Genomic DNA, 20,963 nt, shown 5'->3' with positions numbered 1-20,963 from the left:
AATTACGATTCAACTGCAGAAGTGACACATGCCATCGTTTCAAGAAGTAGGAGAGATGCTGTTTGTTTTGTTAAGTGCAGAACCTTTGAGGCTGGTGTTGCCAGTGTAAGCTAGGCTTGTAACTTGTTCATTGTCAGTTCAAGCCACAGCAATCTTCTCTAAAAGAAAAATTCACTGTAATGTATCAGCAACATCCTCCTGTCCCACATGGCTTGTCCAGGATAGGACAGCCAGTGCTCTTTGATATGATTCCTCCAACACATTACTGCTAGCAGGTCCAACAGCCACATTTCTGGCAACAGAGATTCGTGGATATGTTACACAGTATCCTGCATCCAGAACAGGACCGCAAAAGGCTTTATACAGAAAGTGAACCACTAACCAAAGGGAAAAGGAAGGGTTCACAGTGAGATTTAAGGAAGGGAACTGAATCAGCAAGTGCAATGGAGGAAGAGTGTCCCAAACATGGGCAGATGGAGCAGCCCAAGCGAAGGAAGCCCTGTTAACCATGCAGAGTGGAGGAGACACAGATGGAGCCAAGATTGGAGAGAGAAGGTGAAGGTCCAGACAGACGTTAGACGACAGTAAAGGTGAGAGAGGATGGGGCCTCCCTCAGTGTAGTTCACAGTGTTGCTACCAGGTCAACATCAGCACATTAATATGATGAGATTCCAAAGGTCACTTGCTGCAACATCTGCACACCACTTTCCCACACTTTCCACTAGGATTTGCTGTTGGAGTTACCGGCCTGGTTAATCCAACTCCAGTTTCTGGACAGCTCCCTACTTCCACTTCTTCTGAAATTTGCTTTACACATTATATTGTTTATTCAAACAGAAAACTCATGCAGTTAATAGGCAAACGTAAATCCAAAACCAGCTTACCATAATGCAGTGCTGTCTGGCCTTCGTCATCCTGAAAAACAAAGAGACCTGGTTTTAGAGGCAAATGTAGGTTCCAGGGGTATAAATAAGTAAACAACTAACCAGTCAGAGCAATTTATTAAATTAACTAGACAACTAGCACGTGGCCCCATGAACATAACATCATAAGAATGGCCATAATGACCCCACCTTCACCTTCTCTGGGTCAGACCCATGGTCTGTCCAGCCCAGTATCCTGTCTGCCGACAGTGGCAAATGCCAGATGCCCCAGAGGGAGTGAACCTGACAGGTAACGATCAAGTGATCTCTCTCCTGCCATCCATCTCCACCCTCTGACAAACAGAGGCTAGGGACACCATTTCTTACCCATCCTGGCTAATAGCCATTAATGAACTTAATGTCCATGAATTTATTTAGTTCTCTTTTAAACCCTGTTATAGTCCTAGCCTTCACAACCTCCTCAGGCAAGGAGTTCCACAGGTTGACTGTGCGCTGTGTGAAGAAGAACTTCCTTTTATTTGTTTTAAACCTGCTGCCCATTAATTTCATTTGGTGTCCCCTAGTTCTTATATTATAGGAACAAATAAATAACTTTTCCTTATTCACTTTCTCCACATTACTCATGATTTTATATACCTCTATCATATCTCCCCTTAGTCTCCTCTTTTCCAAACTGAAAAGTCCTAGCCTCTTTAATCTCTCCTCATATGGGACCCATTTCAAACCCCTAATCATTTTAGTTGCCCTTCTCTGAACCTTTTCTAATGCCAGTATATCTTTTTTGAGATGAGGAGAGCACATCTGTACGCAATATTCAAGATGTGGGCGTACCATGGATTTATATAAGGGCAATAAGATATTCTCCGTCTTATTCTCTATCCCTTTTTTAATGATTCCTAACATCCTGTTTGCTTTTTAGACCGCCGCTGCACACTGCGTGGACGTCTTCAGAGAACTATCCACAATGACTCCAAGATCTCTTTCCTGATTAGTTGTAGCTAAATTAGCCCCCATCATATTATATGTATAGTTGGGGTTATTTTTTCCAATGTGCATTACTTTACATTTATCCACATTAAATTTAATTTGCCATTTTGTTGCTAAACAGCAGTCAGAATTCTACTGAATCTTCTGCCTTTCATGGGCTCAGCACACAGTGAACACACGTCAGCAACTCATCAGAACGCCTAGTTACATCACGTCGTCAGCGTAACTCAGTTCAGAGTACTGACACTTCTAGCTCAGAAAAATCAATGATTCTAGCACCACAACCAAATGCAGGGTCCCTGGCCAGTCCTGCGACTGCAATGCAACACTGGAAGGAGGCTGAGTGCTTTGCCAGAGGTGCTCTCCAAGCAAGATCTCTGACAGCTGTTCAGGTGAAGGCAAAACTCCCAGGCAGCTTTTCAAAATTATTAGAGGGATAACCTCAATGTCAAAGCCAATATTTCTTCTCTCAATAAAACAGGCTCTAATAGCCAATACTGCATATATGCTACTGCTTTAGTGCAAAATGGATGCAGTCTTAGCCTCAGAATTCCTGCTGGCAATCAAGGGTAATATTTTCAAAATAGACTAGGTGCCTGACTATGCTCCTAGGTGACTTAGGAGCCTTTCACTTTTGAAAATTTCCCCCTAAATCACTACTGTATGAAGAGCTTTGATAGATGTGTATTATTAACACTAAATACAAATTCTTGTGCAGTTTTCAGAAGTCAGTGCAAAATCGTTCCGCACCCAGCTGATCAAACAAGTACAGAAAAACATTACATCAGTCAAATTGTATGGGCTCCGCTGAGTCCTGTGCTGGTTCACGAGTGCGAAGGGGAAGAGCCACAGAGAGCCTCTTCTCCTTGTGCAAAATTCCAGCATAGCGTGTGTATCTCAGCATTGTTAGAAGCACGTTCAGCTAATGGATCGGCCTGCACAGCGTACCCCCAAGGGAACACAGCCGGCAAGTTCAGAGGCGCGTACAGGTCTCAAAGCCGAAAAGCACAAATGCTGTCACCAGAAGCCAGTGCTTGCCAGCAGATGGTGGGTGTGCATGTTGCAGCTGCTAGAAAGAGCAGCAGCAAGCACCCCACAGTGCAGCACCCTGAGTGGTAGAGTGCTTGTGTCAGATGAACCAGTTGCATCTCTGCTTCCCATTGAGTTATTAGCCACAGCAAGATCTGGCTCTGTGCAATGCTCTCTTTTACCCCCGTTTATTAGCAGAATTTTAATAATAATTTGGTCACTTTTTAATGACCATCTTCTTTGTGATTATACTACAAGCTCTGCAGCCTGTCCTGCCCTCTGAAGCAGGGGAAGAGAAAAGAACTGAAAAATAAGCCGAAAACACAAAACTGACTGTTTGGAGATTTGTGGTTTCTGAGCATTTGTTAACAGACCAGAGATTGCTCCATATGTAACATTTTTCAACCTAGGAGATTAGGAACAACTGTGTTTTAGGAGATTCTGCATTCAAGTTGGAACAGAACAAGTATTTCTGTCCTAGCCCAGGTCCACACCTAAACTTAGGTCTACCTAGCTAGGTTGCTTGAGGGATGTGAAAAATTCACACACACACACACACACACACACACACACAGATATAGCTAAGTCAACCTAAATCCTGGTGTATACACCACTAAACTGATGGAAGAATTCTTCCCTCAACCTAGCTATCGCCTTGTGAGGGGGTGGATTTACTACGATGGAAAAAACCTGTTGCTCTAATAAGCATCTACACTACAAGCAGTACAGCGGTGTAGTTGTAGATATGTTGCTGTAGTGCTTCTAGTGTAGACGTACCCCCAGTAACAATACTACTGCAGCGTAAGCATGGAAAAGGCCTTGTCCCTTTTCCTCTGAGTTGCTGTAGCGAGTGAAAACTTAAGAACATAAGAACGGCCATACTGGGTCAGACCAAAGGTCCATCTAGCCCAGTATCCTGTCTTCCAACAGTGGCCAATGCCAGGTGCCCCAGAGGGAATGAACAGAACAGGTAATCATCAAGTGATTGATCCCTTGTTGCCCATTCCCAGCTTCTGGCAAACAGAGACTAGGGACACCATCCCTGCCCACCCTGGCTAATAGCCAATCATGGACCTATCCTCCATGAATTTATCTAGTTCTTTTTTGAACCCTGTTATAGTTTTGGCCTTCACAACATCCTCTGGCAAGGAGTTCCACAGGTTCACTGTGCATTGTGTGAAGAAATACTTCCTTTTGTTTGTTTTAAGCTTGCTGCCTATTAATTTCATTTGGTGACCCCTAGTTTTTGTGTTATGAGAAGGAGTAAATTACACTTCCTTATTTACTTTCTCCACGCCAGTCATGATTTTATAGACCTCTATTATATCCCTCCCTTAGTTGTCTCTTTTCCAAGCTGAAAGTCCCAGTCTTACTAATCTCGCCTCATACGGCAGCCGTTCCATATCCCTAATCATTTTTGTTGCCCTTTTCTGAACCTTTTCCAATTTCAACATATTTTTTTTGAGATGGGGCGACCATATCTGCACACAGTATTCAAGATGTGGGCGTACCATGGATTTATATAGAGGAAATATGATATATTCTGCCTTACTATCAATCCCTTTCTTAATGATTCCCAACATGGTTAAATTTTTGAGTACCACTGCACATTGAGTGGATATTTGGCTAGGATATGTAAATTGATACCTATAGTAGACACCACAAACAAAATAACAGAGGTAATTAAGGACAACATTCATTGACTATTCAACACTAAGGCCTGGTCTACACTTCAGAGTTAGGTCGACACAAGTCAGCGTACGTTGACCTACCTCTGTAAGTGTCTAAACTGCCATGTTCCTCCCGTTGATGTAAGTCGCCCACTACTCCGACTTAACTCCACCTCCACGAGAGGCATTGTGCTTAAGTCAATGTAGTTAGGTCCATGCAGTGTCAGTGTATATTGTGCAGTGTATAGTGCTTATATTGACTATTGCTGCCTTTCAGAAGCCATCCCACAATGCCCCACACTGGCAGTTAAATCGGAGCAAGCGCGCCTGATGAGCATGTGCACAGCCGACACAAGAAGCGTACTGTGGACATGTTCAACCAATTAAATTACTGTGTTGGCTGTACGTTGACGTAACTTAGGCCAACTTAATTTTGTAGTGCAGACAAGCCCTAACAAGACAACAGATCAGATTCAGAGCCACAGAGAGGTTCTCAAGCACACGCTTGCTTTGGAAACTACAAAGACTGCACTGACTTCAGCAAGATATTGGAAATGACTGGAGATGAAGAGGCGGGGACAGTACAAATGAATTATTGGAAAGGCAGAGCTTAATATATGCAGAGTGTGTGTGTGTATTTTGGGGGAGGGGATGTGGGTTACACTAACCAAATGAAAAGAGGTGAACTGAAGACTTAGGCGTCCTGGAAGAATTCCCTTCAGATATAGTAGAAATAAGCTCAACAACCTCAAAACTACTTACTGCAGTGGTCACCCCCCCATCGAGCGCGATCGACTGGTCGATCCTGGAGACTCTGCCAGTCGATCGCAATCTCTGGGTCGTTAAAAAGCGGGCGACACAGCGGGGCTCAGTACCTGCCTGCCATGACCCCACGTCACTCCTGGAAGCAACTGGCTGCTGGCACGTCTCTGCAGCCCCACGCGCTGCCCCCACTCCCAGCACCGTTTCCACAGCTCCCATTGGCCGAAACGGGGGAGGGGGCGGTGCTTGCGGGCACGGGCAGTGCACGGAGAGCCGCTACCCCTCTCCTCCCCAGGGGCTGCAGAGATGTGCCAGCAGCCAGCCGCTTCTGGGAGCATTGAGGGGCCATGGAAGACAGGCAGCCTGCCTGAGCCCCGCTGTGCTGCTGGCCGGGAGCTGCCTGTGGTAAGCGCCTCCTGGCCGGAACCTGCACCTCGCACCTCCACTCTCTGCCCCAACCCAGAGCCCCCTCCTGCACCCAAACTCCCTCTCAAACCCCTCACCCCCTCCTGCACCCAATCCCCTGCACCAGCCCAGAACCCCCTCCTGAACCAAACTCCCTCCCAGTCCCCTCACCCTGTCCTGCACTCCAAACCCCCTGGCCCCAGCCCAGAGCCTGCACCCCCTCCCGCACCCCAACCCCCTGCCCCATCCTGGTGAAAGTGAGTGAGGGTGGGGGAGAGCGAGCGACGGAGGGAGGGAGGAATGGAGTGAGCGGGGTGGGGCCTCGGGGAAGTGATCTTGTGTGCAAAAAGGTTGGAGACCACTGACTTACAGTATATGTCACATGCTAACAGAAATTCTATATACTTTTGTTCTTATTCCAGAGATCTGCATAAAATGTTGTTCCATGAGACTCTCACCAAAGCTGGGTTCTAAAGACATTTGTTTGGAATTTATTATTCCCAGATCTGAGTTTAAGTCCCAGCCTCAGAGAGGCTTTTCTTTAATTAAAATGTTATTTTTAAAAGAACTTTTAATTCATCGTTCTAGAAATAGAATCTATTATTTACACTGTGATTTTTCCCGAATCTGAATGCTAGCCAAATGCTATTCCAGGTTAGAGTTTTTAGATGTTCGGCTTATGATTTTTATTTTCCCCATGACAATTTTTAATCCAGTGAAATTGAAAAAGCCTAAACTACAGTCACTCATTAAGGGCCTTGAAATGCCCTGACTGCTCCCAATCTCTCTTTGATTTGTCTTCTTGTGGCACCATGGCTAATGAAACTTGTGTGTCCAGCTGCTATGTGCTGGAGAGACATAGTGCTTGACTTAAGATACAGCAATTCTGATCCTTCAAGTTAAGGTGCTCCCACCTGAAAACTAATTACAGATAGTGCCATGGACATACGTATCACAGTTCTAGTTGGGGAAATAACATGATATGATTATCATCTAATATTATTAGCCTTCCTGAAACACTCATTGTTTTACAATGAATCAAGACGTAGAGAGGCATTCTTAAAATTAACCCTAGCCAGTCTTTTTAATGCAGCGATCTGCACATTTTCCAGGAGCGTGGGCCGCATCTCAACCTGCTGAAATATGTCTAAGCACAAAAAAGCCACTAAGTAATTACAATGCAACACAAATGTAACTTTTACTGTCCCTTGCCATAGTGCCCAAATGGGCAAGGGAGGCTGGCAATGATGACCTGCCAAAGAGATGAGAGCAGATTGCACCAGACAGTGCAGCAGGTTCTACCTATTATGCTTCCTGGGACTCTGGGAGGAAAGGTGACCACTGAGCCGCAATGTCTCTCCTGGCATGGTGGGGTCCACTCTGCCCTCTATTTCTTGCTGAGGTTAAATTCCACAAACTAGTCCGGAGAGCTTTACATTCGCCGGCAATTTGATAATCCTCTTTGTGAGCTCCGCTAATAAGTTATAAACACATCTGCAGTTATAATTCACTTGGATATTATTTGTCAAAAGTTTTCAGGTGAAAGGACTATAAAAGCTCTGCAATGGCTGCCACTGTAACCAGCTGTACAGGACCACAGCTGCTTCTGTGTGATCCTGACAGGAGACCGCTGGGTCAGCACCATGGGAGATTTGCAATCCTAGTTTGAAATCTGTAACAAGGAACACATATAACCAAATGGAAATGAATGCTGTGGAGGAGTAAGTGAAAGATTTTACTTATCTGCTTTGCAACTAGACTCAGTTCATTTTTCTCCATTTAAATTGATTATGATTTTTATTTGTTTGTTTCATTTCAAGTGACCAAGCCAGAGGAGGGATGTTTGTCATTGTTATTTATATCCCTCTCCCTCTGCTTTAGCTTAAAGGATTGCCTAAATGTAATTTATATGGAACTGTAACTATGCACAAGACTGAGAGTCTATTGATAAATGCTGAAACTGGTAATTTGATAGAAATTTATGTCGATACCACATGATCCCAAACTGTGGTCCAAAGAAATTTGGTTCGTCACATGCCACCAGTTCCCCCCCATTTTCTGTCTGCTAATCCACATTAAAAGAAGCTAAAATATATTAATTTCCTAATATTTGCTTTCCATGTAAGCGGTTGTGATCTTCTACCTGTATATCATTGTGTAAGATTTTGAATAGAGTCACATGAAAGTCAAAGGTTGAAAAAAAGAAAAGAAAAAAAGAGAAGTCAACGGAACCAAATAAGTGACATTATACAAAAGGAAGAAAAGTCCAACTCAAAGCACTAATATTTAGCTTTCTACACAGCTTGCGCTATATGTTTCAAAGTGCCATCCTAATGAATCTCTCTCACAGCCTCTGGTGAATTATATCCCCACTTTACAGACGAAGGAAATGAGAAACAGAGGTTTAGTGACTGGACCCAAGTGAATCAGTGGCAGAGCCAGTACAGGAAGATGGGGGGGGGAAAAAAAAACCCAGGAAAAAATACAGAAAACACAAATAAATGAAAGACAAATATGCAGCAAAATGTCTGAGAAAGTCAGTGAATCCAGAACTGACCCCACTTCCTCACACACAAATTATGGAAAACATTATGTTCCATTCCAAGCTTTCACCTGCACAACATATCGTCATTTCTCAGACGCAGAATTTGTGCAGCACATTTAACATCCTTTCGTTACACTTGGCTGTGGTAAGTAGACAGCTACGGCTGCATGGACTTGAAGGGAGATGAAAACCTTTCCTCCTAGTAAAACTATGTATTATAACAATAAATCATGTTATCTATGTGGTACCTATTAGCCAAAACATTCTAAGTGTTTCACAAAACTACAATGCAGTTAAGACTAGATTTAAAACATGAAAATTTGCCAAACTCTTTAGCAAATAAGATCTGGAAGAGCCTATTTCTATGGCTTTTCTCAAAGCAGAAGAAAGGTCATTCCAGAGGTCTGGGGCTGCTGGTGCGAAAACACAGGCAGCATCTATTGTACCCATACATGCCCTGGGGGGAAATGCCCTTTCCCTCCAACCTAGGAGAGCAAGGACTTGATTTTGCAAGGTGTTAAACATCCCATATGAAGTCTATGGGAAATGAAGGCAGATGCTCAGTGTCTCACAGGAAGCACTTGGCTCCTTACAGGATTCAGGCCACAGAACAGTCCCCAGGATATCAATAGGCTGGTAAATATGTAGGACCCCCAGTGTTTAGATAGAACATGTTTCCTGAACACAAACTTCTGTACTGAAAATCTTACGCTGTCTCCAACCTCTAAGTCAAACATCACTGATTTTTCTTCTACGCAGTCACAAAATTAATAATAGTATATTGACCTTTAAACAATCAGAGGACAATTTAGTACATTTCCAGTATGAAGCTACAGAATAAGCAGCTACCTTCATTTTATAGAAAGTTAAACCCTAGGAGTCTTGACTCTAGCTGGGGGACAAGGGGGGTGGGGGAGAGCCTGAAGCCAGTCACCTGCATAGAAATACTCTGGATTATTTAAGTGACATAAAAAAGCACCCATCCTGCAAACTAGCATATGATGCAAATTCAACGGAAGAGCACAGAGGAATTAGATTTGAAAGATGTGTGCTCATTCTCTGGCACCACAAGGAATCCCTAAACCAGGGGTCGGCAACCTTTCAGAAGTGGTGTGCCAAATCTTCATTTATTCACTCTAATTTAAGGTTTTGCGTGCCAGTAATACATTTTAACGTTTTTAGAAGGTCTCTTTCTCTAAGTCTATAATACATAACTAAACTATTGTTGTATGTAAAGTAAATAAGGTTTTAAAAATGTTTAAGAAGCTTCATTTAAAATTAAATTAAAATGCAGAGCCCCCCGGACCGGTGGCCAGGACCTAGGCAGTGTGAGTGCCACTGAAAATCAGCTCGCGTGCTGCCTTTGGCACGCATGCCATAGGTTGCCTACCCCAAACTAAATGAGGAGATTGACCAGGGGAAGGAAGTTGCCTTTGTATATTATGACTACTGGTTAAAAAAATATACATATACTGTAATACGGACACTTGTAAGTGCTTACTTTTTGGGAACTACTGTGTTACACTGGAATTGGCCGTTCCACAGTGAGCTAACATGCCTCTAAAAAAAAAAAAAAAAAAAAAAAATCTCAAAGGTTCACAAAAATAATCAAAACACACACACACACACACACACACACACACAGAGGCTCCAGTAATTTCATAGTGTTCAGTGTCTGCAACAGATGTCACCCAGGAAAATCCAACTACCAGTGAGCACCTTATTGGATAACAGGATTGTGTTGTGCTCATGAGTAATTTAAACAACAACAACAACAACAACAAAAATCAAGACAAGATGATGTTTAAAGTGCAGATGGGCCAACTGTCTTATCAAGTAAGTGGCACCTACAACTACTGCATATCAATTTAACATAACAGGAAATAGAATTGCATGAATGTTTGCACCCCATGCTTATCTTGGGGAATTTTTGTAACAATATTTACTGTAAAAACTACAGCTGTCAAACGATTAAAAATAATTGTAATTAATCGCAAGATTTAAAAAAGTCACGATAAATTTGAGTTTTAATTGCACTGTTAAACAATAATAGAATACTAATTTAAATTGATTATAAATATTGTGGATGTTTTTCTACATTTTCAAATATACTGATTTCAATTACAACACTGAATACAAATGCACTGTGCTCACTTTATATAATTATTTTTATTACAAATATTTGCACTGTAAAAATAAGAAACTGTATTTTTCAATTCACCTCATACAAGTACTGTATTGCAATCTCTTTATCATGAAAGTGCAATTTACAAATGTAGAATTATTTTTATTTTTTACATAACTACACTCAAAAACAAAGTAAAACTTTAGTGCCTACAAGTTGAAGCATGCAGGGCATACGAATGTTCAGCGTATCTGGCACGTAAATACCTTGTCATGCCAGCTGCAGCAGTGCCATGCAAATGACTGTTCTCACTTTCACGTGACACGGTAAATAAGGAGGGTGCGGCATTATCTCCTGTAAATATAAACAACCTTTTTTGTTTAAGCGATTTGCTAAACAAGAAGTAGGACCGAGTGGACTATTGATATTCTATTATTGTTTAACAGTGCGATTAAAACGGTGATTAATCGCAACTATGTTTTTAATCTAGTTAATTTATTTTGTGTTAATCGCTCATATTAACTGTGATTAATTGAAGCCCCAATAAAAACACATATACAAGTTACTGAAGGTGCACATTGGCTGATTCAGGGCACCATAGTAGCTTGTGGCTCAGCCCCTGCAAAGTTCTGAAGGTGCATATGGACTCATGGGGACTGCTGGACACTTTATAAAACACAGCAGCTGACCTTACTGATCTCACAAAGCGAGAAGGATGTGGAACCTTCACATGAGCATTTACTGACTTTTCAATGCTCAACCCTAACAGTCTCATAGTACAGGTTTTTGTATGGAGTTACATAAGCATGATCTTTCTTCAGAGACCTACAGTATTATTATTTTTCAGCTATACTGTGGCAAGCTCTAAAACACAGCGGGTGCATTCCATATGAAGGAGGAGGCACAGTCACTGCCCTGAGGCAAACACAGTCTCAGGGGATGGCTACACTTGTAGATGTAGAGCGCTGGGAGCTAAACCAGCCCTCGGACAGCGCAGTAGGGAAAGCACTGCAGTGTGTCCACACTGTCAGCTACAAGCGCACTGGCGTGGCCACATTTGCGGCACTTGCAGCAGCATTGGGAGCAGTGCATTATGGGCAGCTATCCCACAGAGCACCTCTTCCCATTCTGGTGCTGTGGCTTGTGGGAAGGGGGCCTGGGGTGCGGGGCATTCTAGGTCCTGTCCCAATGCCCCGTGATGCATTGCTTCGCATCCCAGCGATCCCTGTGCTTCCATCCACATTTGGCTCCGACTTTCAATGTTTTTTGTACTGCGCGCTCTGTCTTCCCTTTCCGTCTGCAGGAATGGATCCCGAAGTGCTGAGGAATATGCTGATGGGTCTCACCAACACGTCATGTTTGGCAGTCGAATTACTCCTTAAGCTACAAACTGACAGTGACGAGTCCGACAACAATATCGACTCGCGTAATGCATATGACACAAGATTGCTTGTGGCATTCATGGACATGCTCACCACCGTGGAACAGCGCTTTTGGGTTCGGGAAACAAGCACTGAGTGGTGGGATCACATCGTCATGCAAGTCTGGGATGACGAGCAGTGGCTGCAGAACTTTTGGATGAGAAAAGCCGCTTTCATGGGACTGTGTGATGAGCTCGCCCCCACCCTGAGGCACAAGGACACGAGATTGAGAGCTGCCCTGCCGGTGGAGAAGCGGGTGGCTATTGCAATCTGGAAGCTGGCAACTCCAGACAGCTACCGATCGGTCGCTAACCAGTTTGGAGTGGGAAAGTTGACCATTGGAATCGTGTTGATACAAGTTTGCAGGGCCATTAATCGCATCCTGCTCAGAAGAACCGTGACTCTGGGTAATGTGCATGACATTGTGGCTAGCTTTGCACAAATGGGTTTCCCTAACTGCGGAGGGGCGATAGATGGGATGCATATTCCAATTCTGGCACCAGCCCACCTCGCCTCCGAGTACGTTAATCCGAAAGGGTATTTCTCTATGGTTCTCCAGGCGCTTGTGGATCACCGTGGGCATTTCATTGACATTAACGCAGGCTGGCCCAGAAAGGTGCATGAAGCACGCAACTTTCAGAACACTTGGCTGTTCAGGAAGCTGCAAGCAGGGACTTTTTTTCCAGACCAGAAGATCACCGTAGGGGAAGTCGAAATGCCCATTGTGATCCTTGGAGACCCCACTTACCCTTTAATTAAAGGGTAAGTGAAACCCTACACAGGAAGCCTTGACAGCAGCAAGGAGCAGTTCAACAACAGGTTGAGTCGGTGCAGAATGCTTGTGGAGTGTGCTTTTGGCCGTTTAAAGGGCCACTGGCGCTCTCTGTATGGGAAGCTGGATCTGGCTGATGACAACATCCCCGTGGTTATATCCGCATGCTGTACCCGCCATAACATTTGTGAAGGGAAGGGTGAAAGATTTACTCAGGCATGGAACTTGGAGGTTCAATACCTGGAGGCTGAATGTGAACAGTCAGAGAGCAGGGCTATTAGAGGGGCCCAGCGCGGGGCTGCAAGGATTAGGGATGCCTTGAGGTAGCAATTTGAGGCTGAAAACTACCGGTAATGTTTGGTGCCCTGCACGGGAGTGAAGTGCAGTGGTTCCAATGTGAGTAGGAATCTGTGCTTGCTACACTGACTTGCAGTGCCTGTTGCTTTCCTGGGCTAAGGTATCTTTTACTTAATGCAATAATAAAGAATGGTTTCAAAGTCAAAAAAGCCATTTATTTAAAATAAAATTCATTTATTGAAAAGAAACACAACTGCTTGGGAAACAGAAAGGGCAAGGGGGTGGGGTGGGGAACGGTTTAATCACAGATTTGCATATGTCCTGTTCTCATACTCAGCCTTCCTGTCTGGAATGCTGTGTAATGAGTGCTGCACTTCAGGCTGGTTAAAATGCATGGTGATGGGAGTTGAGTGCAGTGGGTAAGGGTCGTAGTTTGCAGGGCTGGGTGGTGAAGCTACAGGTGTTGGAGGCAGCTGGTGGCGATAAGAACCCGGATGTTGGGGAAAGTGGGTTGGAGGTGACATGGGGACACAAGGGAAAGAGTTTTGGGACAAGGGCTGCGGGGGGTGGGGGGCAGGCGCGGTAGTGCTCTGCCTGCATGGATACGAGTGCCTGGATCAAATCTGCTTGGCGCTCCATTATGCTTATCAGACGCTCCGTGCTTTGGTGCCAGCGTTCCGCATTCTGCTGGCGGAACCTCCTTTCACTCTCCCTCCATTCCTGCGCTTTTTGATTTTCATGAAGGGACTGCTGCATTACTTCATGCAGCACATCTTCTTTGCTTCTACGTGGCCTCTTCCTAATTCTTTGGAGTCTATCAGCCGGTGATAACACGGATGGCTGAGATCTCAAGGTTGCATCTGTAAAGGCAAAATGCAACACTTAACAGAGGCAGCATTGTTCACACCAGACAGAGCAATGATTCACCCGTACTTAAAGACAAGCACAGTCTACACAATAGCAGAATTTGCCCATCCCAAAGCGAGCACACAGCACACAGGAGCCCCAAAATGGTGAGTAAGCACAGGGTCGAGGGGGACTGACTGTTTCACTGCTGTACTGTCCTCTGGGATTCTGTGCCTTGGGGAGAGCCAACAGCTGCAGGGGGCCCCTATACTGAACACTGTCCCCATATTTTCCACAGGAGTTTGTCCTGGAAGATATCTTGCTGCTGAGGGTGACCTGGGAAGCCAGGGAGGGTCTTCCACTACAATGCGGCTTCCGCCCTGGCCCATATGCAGCTTGCCAGTGTGCAGCAATGGTCCCCCCGCCCATCATGGCATAGTGGTGCGGACATGTTAGCCTTACTGGGACAAGGATCACAGTAGTGCTCCCAAGGAACCTGTGCAAGCGCATTACACAGCTTCTGGATGAGACCTTTGAAGAGATCACTTACCAGGCACGTCCTCTGGTCTTTGTCCTTCCCCAAGCACCGGCTGCTGCAACTGGCTACCTTCCTCCTGGCTTGAGAACAGCTCTTGGCTGCATGCATTTAAGGATACTGGGGTGTCTTCCTCCTCTTCAGCACCCTCACTCCTGCCTTCCTCCTCCTCCTTCTGCCTTGTTGAACTGGGCTCTGAAGTGTCCATGGTGGTCCTCGGAGTGGAGGTGGGGTTGCCCCCAGTATTGCATCCAGCTCTTCGTAGAAACGGCAGGTCGCGGGGGCAGCACCAGAGCAGTGGTTTGCCTCACGGGCTTTGTGGTAGGCATTCCGCAGCTCCTTCACTTTAACCCTGCACTGCAGTGCAGTGTGTCCCGGTCATGGCCCCTTTCCATCATGTCCCTTGATATCTGCCCGAAAGTATCGTAATTCCTACGGTTGGAGCGCAGGTGGGACAGGACAGCTTCCTCCCCCCAAACACTGATGTGGTCCAGCCATTGCTCCATACTGGGGATCACCTGGCGCTTGGAGACATGGTCACCTGGAAAGATGCACGGAGAGCACTCCATGCCTTGCTGAGCAAACAGGAAGGGGATTTTCAAAATTCCCAGAGAATTTAAAGGGCGAATCTGACAGTTGGTCACCTGAGGGCAGGGCAGTAGAGTTCAAAGTGATGACCAGAGTGGCTAGAAGAGGCATTGTGGGACACTTCTGGAGGCCGATCAGAGTGCATTAACAGACCAGGGCATCCACACTGGTGCTGCGGCACTCCAGCCAGGGCGCACCAAGCGTTATGCCTTTTGCGGAGGTGGAGTACCAGGAGCGCTCCAGCCGCGGAGTCAGAGCGCTCTACATGCCTTGCCAGTGTGGACGCGTCGTGAGTTAGAGCGCACGGGGCTGCTTTAATGTGCTCTAACTCGCAAGTGTAGCCATACCCCAAAACCAGTCTCTCTATAGATTCAATTTGTTTGATCTGATCAGAATTAGTAAATAGTCCTCCTGGATGTATGGGAATGAAAGGTTCTGTACAGATTCTCCCTTTGAATTTCAACTCCTATGTTCATACTGCAGTTAGAGATGAGTATGAGCTGCAAAACATCTCCATGAACCCAGAGTTTGGAGGAAGAGGAAAGAGGGCACGAGTTCAGATGTGGGGTTTTGACTTGGGCACACCTTTAGTTGTTGCATTATTCATGTGCATGGATATATAATGTCTGTATATAGGCTCACAAGTACTCACACAGAATGCAAATGTTCCACTCCTCTTGCTCCCTTTCTAACCAATGGGCACCGCCCACTTCTGAGGGTTACACACACAGCATGAGACATACTTGCCAGCTCTTCCCATTTAAGCGGGACAAGCTCTTTTTAAGTTTTATGTTACAGTATCATTTTCTCAACTCTGTCTCCACAGACAGAGCTTCCCTTTTTCCATTCATTTCTATGGACTCAAAAGGTGCATCCATTTATAGATTTCAAATGTTGGCAGGGATTGCACAAGATAAGAGCGTTTCAAGAGCACTGGGGATTGGCTGGTGAAAAGATAAATATTTACACTACATCTTTAGACGGTTAGTGTATAAAATGAGCTAGAATAAGAAGGAATCTAAATGAGAAATGGCACTTGTGCGCCACAAGTATAGATCTTTGCGAACATCTGGCACAGAACTACTCGAGCCAGGAAAGTGAAAAATAGCAAGGAAAATATTTTCCCTACCTTTAAAAAATGTTTTACTTGTTACTTATTTCCACGTTAGGCTTAAGCATCCCAACAATTTACTTTCATCTTATATTTTATTTTCGTCCCATGAAATTCTTATCTCCTAAATGGATGAGGCTACAAAACATATCAGAATTGACATGCAAACATACACCAACAAGCAAAATAAAAAAACCACAGATTAATGCAATCAATGTGAACTCCATGGGCTAAATTTTCAGCTAGTCTTAACACAGTCTTTATTTTTGTGCTCCTTTTTGCACACTGTGCTTGCAAAAGTGGACATGCATCCTGTTAGTACAAGCAAAACCCACATTTGTCCAGTCAAATCTGGTAGCTGAGTGACTATGGATGCAAATGTGGGCATGTAAAAATGGAGGCTGAGGTTGAATGTTTGGTACCATGATTTTTATATTCCTCTTAAAAGGAATACATGTGTACGTTACACACTATACAAAGCAGAAGACTTTCCCCCTTTATTTTTAAACGTATGCTTACAAAAAAATTACTTAACGAGTGGACACATGCCCATACCACAAAACTACCATGTTACTCAGTGGAAAGGCTAAGGGCCTTGGAGACCAATGGAACGATCCTCTCGCACCTGGAGATGGTCCCCTGGTTGGGGTAGAGCAGGAGAAGTTGCCTGGACTATCCCTGTTTTGTGGATGACTGGGGAATTTCTCAGTCTCAAGAAAAAAAGAACAGGAGTACTTGTGGCACCTTAGAGACTAACAAATTTATTAGAGCATAAGCTTTCGTGGGCTACAGCCCACTTCTTTGGATGCATATAGAGTGAAACATATATTGAGGAGATATATATACACACATACAGAGAGCATGAACAGGTGGGAGTTGTCTTACCAACTCTGAGAGGCCAATTAAGTAAGAGGAAAAAAAAAACTTTTGAAGTGAACTTTTTTTCAGAGCAGCTTTGACACTTCTGAGAGAATGCAATGCCCAGTATCCTCCACTTGCCTCCTCTTGAAGCCCCATGGTGTTGATGCATCCAAGCTTCACTGGCCTGAGATGCTGAAGCCTCAGGGTTAATCCAACCCAACCCCCAGATTTTCTGTCTAGCTGATAAAGTACTTATCATGATACCTGAATTCCCATGTGCCATTTCAACTGGATAGTATTCATCATTACTACTCAACACAAGCTGTTGTGCGGTGTTTCTCTGCATGGCTGAACCGTGACTATGTTCCACCTCAGAGGTGGCTGCATTTATTTGGTGGATGAAGTGATTTTCTGAATTTATACAGTAGTTTGTGAAGCATCTCTGAAGCCTTCTGGGCATGGTTTAAAGGTACTATATTATCATATCTTCCATTTATAATGCTTGTATTTTCTAACTCATTTGACTGATTATCCAGAATGCATTTAGGCATTTAGGAAAGGGGCAGAATACGATGACCCTGTAAAGCTGCTTTTTGGTTTAACTGGGAAATTGCTTTGATGAGCATTTTCTGCTTCGTGTTACCTATGGAACCATGTATCATCACAGCTCATCCCATTTCAATGGTCCGCAGGCAAAGCATGTTGGTGTGATATAAAAGCAACCTGGGAGGCCTTGTGTCCTTAACCATTCAGAGAAAAAAAAGAATTCTAGCTGAATTTGGAAAAGCACCAATGTCAAATAGCTCACCAACAGTCTCACAAGGCTGCAGAAGATGCCAAGCCTGTGCAGAACTGCATAAGGACAATTACTGAGGAATAATATCCAAATTACACTGAGCAAACTAAACAAGCGTCTCTCTTGCCTTTGAAGAAATACATTAATGAACAGAAAGACTCAGATATCACTTCTCAGGGAAATTCCTTCCCCTCACCCAGCGTAAAGTTAGTGGCTCCCTATTGCATTCGCCTATTGCTTATCGCTTTAGTATGGATGAGGCAAATACCTGGTTATTTAAGGAGCAGGATAAATGGGCTGAGACAGCTTTCCCCATCTCCAATTCACCAGGGAATGCTGGAGAATTCCACCTGACACTGGGACAGCGTTGTGCTCTTAAACAATCTACCGTCTGATCCGATTGTTCCCCAGTGGGGGAGGCAGGCTGCAGCTCACTCGAGAGTCATTGATTGGATTAACAGCCTAATTCCCAACAGATGAATAGAATACTGATGTCTTGTCAGCCCAAATCATAGAAGGAAAACACAATCTGCTTCTACAGCTTGGAAATTTAACCCTTTGTTTCCCCAGCAGTATGGGTCTGAATTCAGAGTCCTGCAGTTTCAATTCAAGCTCATAGCCGTGTGAGTGGCAACATATATTAATATATGGGCATAGTTTAACTAATCATCCACTTGCTACTAGATGGTTCCTTTCTATCTTCCTTAAAACTGGTTTTCCATTAAAGCTCATTTTTTCAAAAAATGGCAGCCTGGAAAGATACTTGTATTGAGATCTTGATTTTTCTATTTTACTGCACCCTGGGAAAGGAAATACTAAACGCAGTCCAAGAAGTTGGTGAAAAATCATTATCTTTACAGTTATTATTCTAAGGTATACAGATATCACTATGTGTCTTTTAAGAACACCGTTTTATCTGAATGATAGAATCTGACCAGTGAGAAGCATCAGACTATATATTCTGGGACAGAAGCTGATGAAACTGTATTCTCCTTCTTCTCTTTCTCTGCTTGCTCCTGGCCAGGATCAGGATAGGGGAGGAAGGCAGGTCCTGTGGAATATGACTGGGACCCAGGAGACCTGAATTCAATGCCTAGCTCTGCCACAGACTTTCTGTGTGGCCTTGGACAAATCACTCACACTCAGAGTCTTGGTGCACCATCTCTACAATGGAGGTATTAATGCCTTTTTACCTCACAGGGAAGTTGCGAAAAGAAATTAGTATTTGCAAAGCGCTCAAATACTACAGTGATGGGGGCCAAGGACCTACACAGAATCTCCAATAGCAGAATTTTCTCATGGAATCCTAAATGAGATTTTTATTTATTTATTTGCTCAAGGGTCAGCTAGGGACAAGAACAAACGTCAAATGTCACGTTTTAAGAAATGCATCCGAAGAGACTTTATTCCTAGAGAAGGAAGAACCACTAAGTACTAATTGAAAAGACACAGTTTTTACAAGTGTCCCCTATTTTTGTGTTTAAAAATCAGGGAGACAGACATTTAGGTACTATTAACTGATGTTGCAAAAAAGGGGATGCAAAACTGGTGGCCAGGTTGGAACCTATTTAAAAATGTGGTCTATAGAGTTTGTTTGATCCACATGTGAATGTGAATGACTTATACAGAAATTCTTCCTACCCCGTTTGGCTCTGCTCACCAGAGTCTAGCTAGACCAGATTTAACTCTGCGGACTGAAAGTTATTATTGTCAATTTGTTTGGGTTTATATAGCTCATATGCATAGAGGAATAGGCTACTCCAGTTCACCAATAAAAAAACCCCAAACCCGTTACCCTCTTAAAAATAAACTGTCCCAGGTCTAGCTAAGAAACCACACAGGGTAGGCCAGGAAGCTAGATTCCCATCTAACACCCTTGTGTCTCTTTCCCTTTGAATAGCACCTGGAGCCAAAAGAAGAGTTCTAGATTTCAGTGTTTTACAACATTTACATTTTTTATATGCACACTATCTGTACAGAAGATCTGCAATGAGATGGCAGCAAAAACCTCAGGCCAGCCCTAAACCATGCCAATATATCAAATATAACGGCACCCACATATTGAGAGAGAGTCCTTCAGAGAGAAACAAGGAGTTCAATGCTTAGAATAAAGGGGATGGGGGGAAGCAATAGTCTGGATTAATGAAAGAGCCGCCTTGCCCAACACTAGAAAGCACTTAATGAATGATATGACACCAATCAAATTATTCAATTAATGCAGTGTTAATATTAGTGTTTCAAAGTCAGTCAGATTATTAGCACTTTTTTATCATTTGAAGCCACGTTGTTTCATTTTTATCCCCAGATGTGAACTATTACAGAACGGCAATACATAAACAAAATCAAACCAACCCAGACCCTGTCTTGTAACGCAGTTGCATTATACATTTGTGAAACCAGGTTAAGGATGGTTACTCAGACAGTTGTGCCCTGGAGCTAGCAGACTGCAGGTTTTATAAATACATACAGAAATAATTAAAATCTAAGGGGTTTAGAAGGGTTAATCTCCTTTAAATAATCTCTGCCACAAAGCCTGTAAAGTCATCACTGGCACAGCGCCCATATCGGACCGGCTGTCGGATATCAGGGCAGCATGTGGGGAGTGGAGCAGAGAGATTAACTGAAACCACGGCCACGCTGGCCTATCAAACATACACTATTCTCCTCAATATGGCCCCCTCTGCTCACTATCAAGAGGTTGAAAATGGAGTGAAAGCCCAGCCGGACAATATCCAATACCAACTAGCAAGTCAACATTCCACTTACTGTAGCTGATTAAAACAGAGAAGGAGAGGTATATGTTGAAGGGCTGCTACACGTAGCAGCTTAAAGCAGGGTGTAGGGGAGACTGAGCAGGGCACAAGGGAGTACTGCTGTCCCCATTCAGTCCACCTGAGCCCTCCCCAACTTTGAAACAAACTCAAGCTCATTTTAGACTTTAGAGGAGTTCATCATTTTGTACAGGCTCTCTCCTCTTCAGGAGAATCAACCACCCAGTCCTGTGCGAATGCAAAGGAAATGTTACATTTTTAATAATTATTTAGCATTTTTCACCATCTTACATCTTCAAAACACTTCCTCTTACTTTAAAGTTGCCTTTTTAAGACAAAATTTCGGCAGCCATAAAAAATAAAATGCTGGTTACTGCTGGATGGGCAAAGAATGATTTTGAATTGGCTGAATGCTAATGAAATGTTGCTGTGTTTGAATCAATGAGTTGGCTGTGGACTCAGGATCCAACCATATATTGCCTCAGATGGCTGGGGTGAAGAGAGGATTAGTTGAAATTTTGCAACTGTATTAAGAGCTAAGAAGGAGTCCTGAAGAAA

General features: G+C 43.9%; 1 protein-coding gene across 1 annotated transcript in view; it reads right to left on the bottom strand.

Annotated features, from left to right (window-relative positions):
- ACBD6 (acyl-CoA binding domain containing 6) overlaps positions 1-20,963 on the bottom strand; it is a 167,417-nt gene that overhangs the window by 5,614 nt on the left and 140,840 nt on the right. Inside the window, exon 7 of the mRNA XM_065409421.1 lies at positions 885-915. Coding sequence (XP_065265493.1) covers positions 885-915 — 31 coding nt within the window. The remainder of the gene's footprint in view (positions 1-884; positions 916-20,963) is intronic.

This window comes from Emys orbicularis, chromosome 8 (assembly GCF_028017835.1).
Source record: "Emys orbicularis isolate rEmyOrb1 chromosome 8, rEmyOrb1.hap1, whole genome shotgun sequence".
Classification (NCBI taxonomy): Eukaryota; Metazoa; Chordata; order Testudines; family Emydidae; genus Emys; species Emys orbicularis.
Note: the sequence above shows the minus strand (reverse complement) of the source record. Positions and strands in the feature narration are given on the sequence as shown.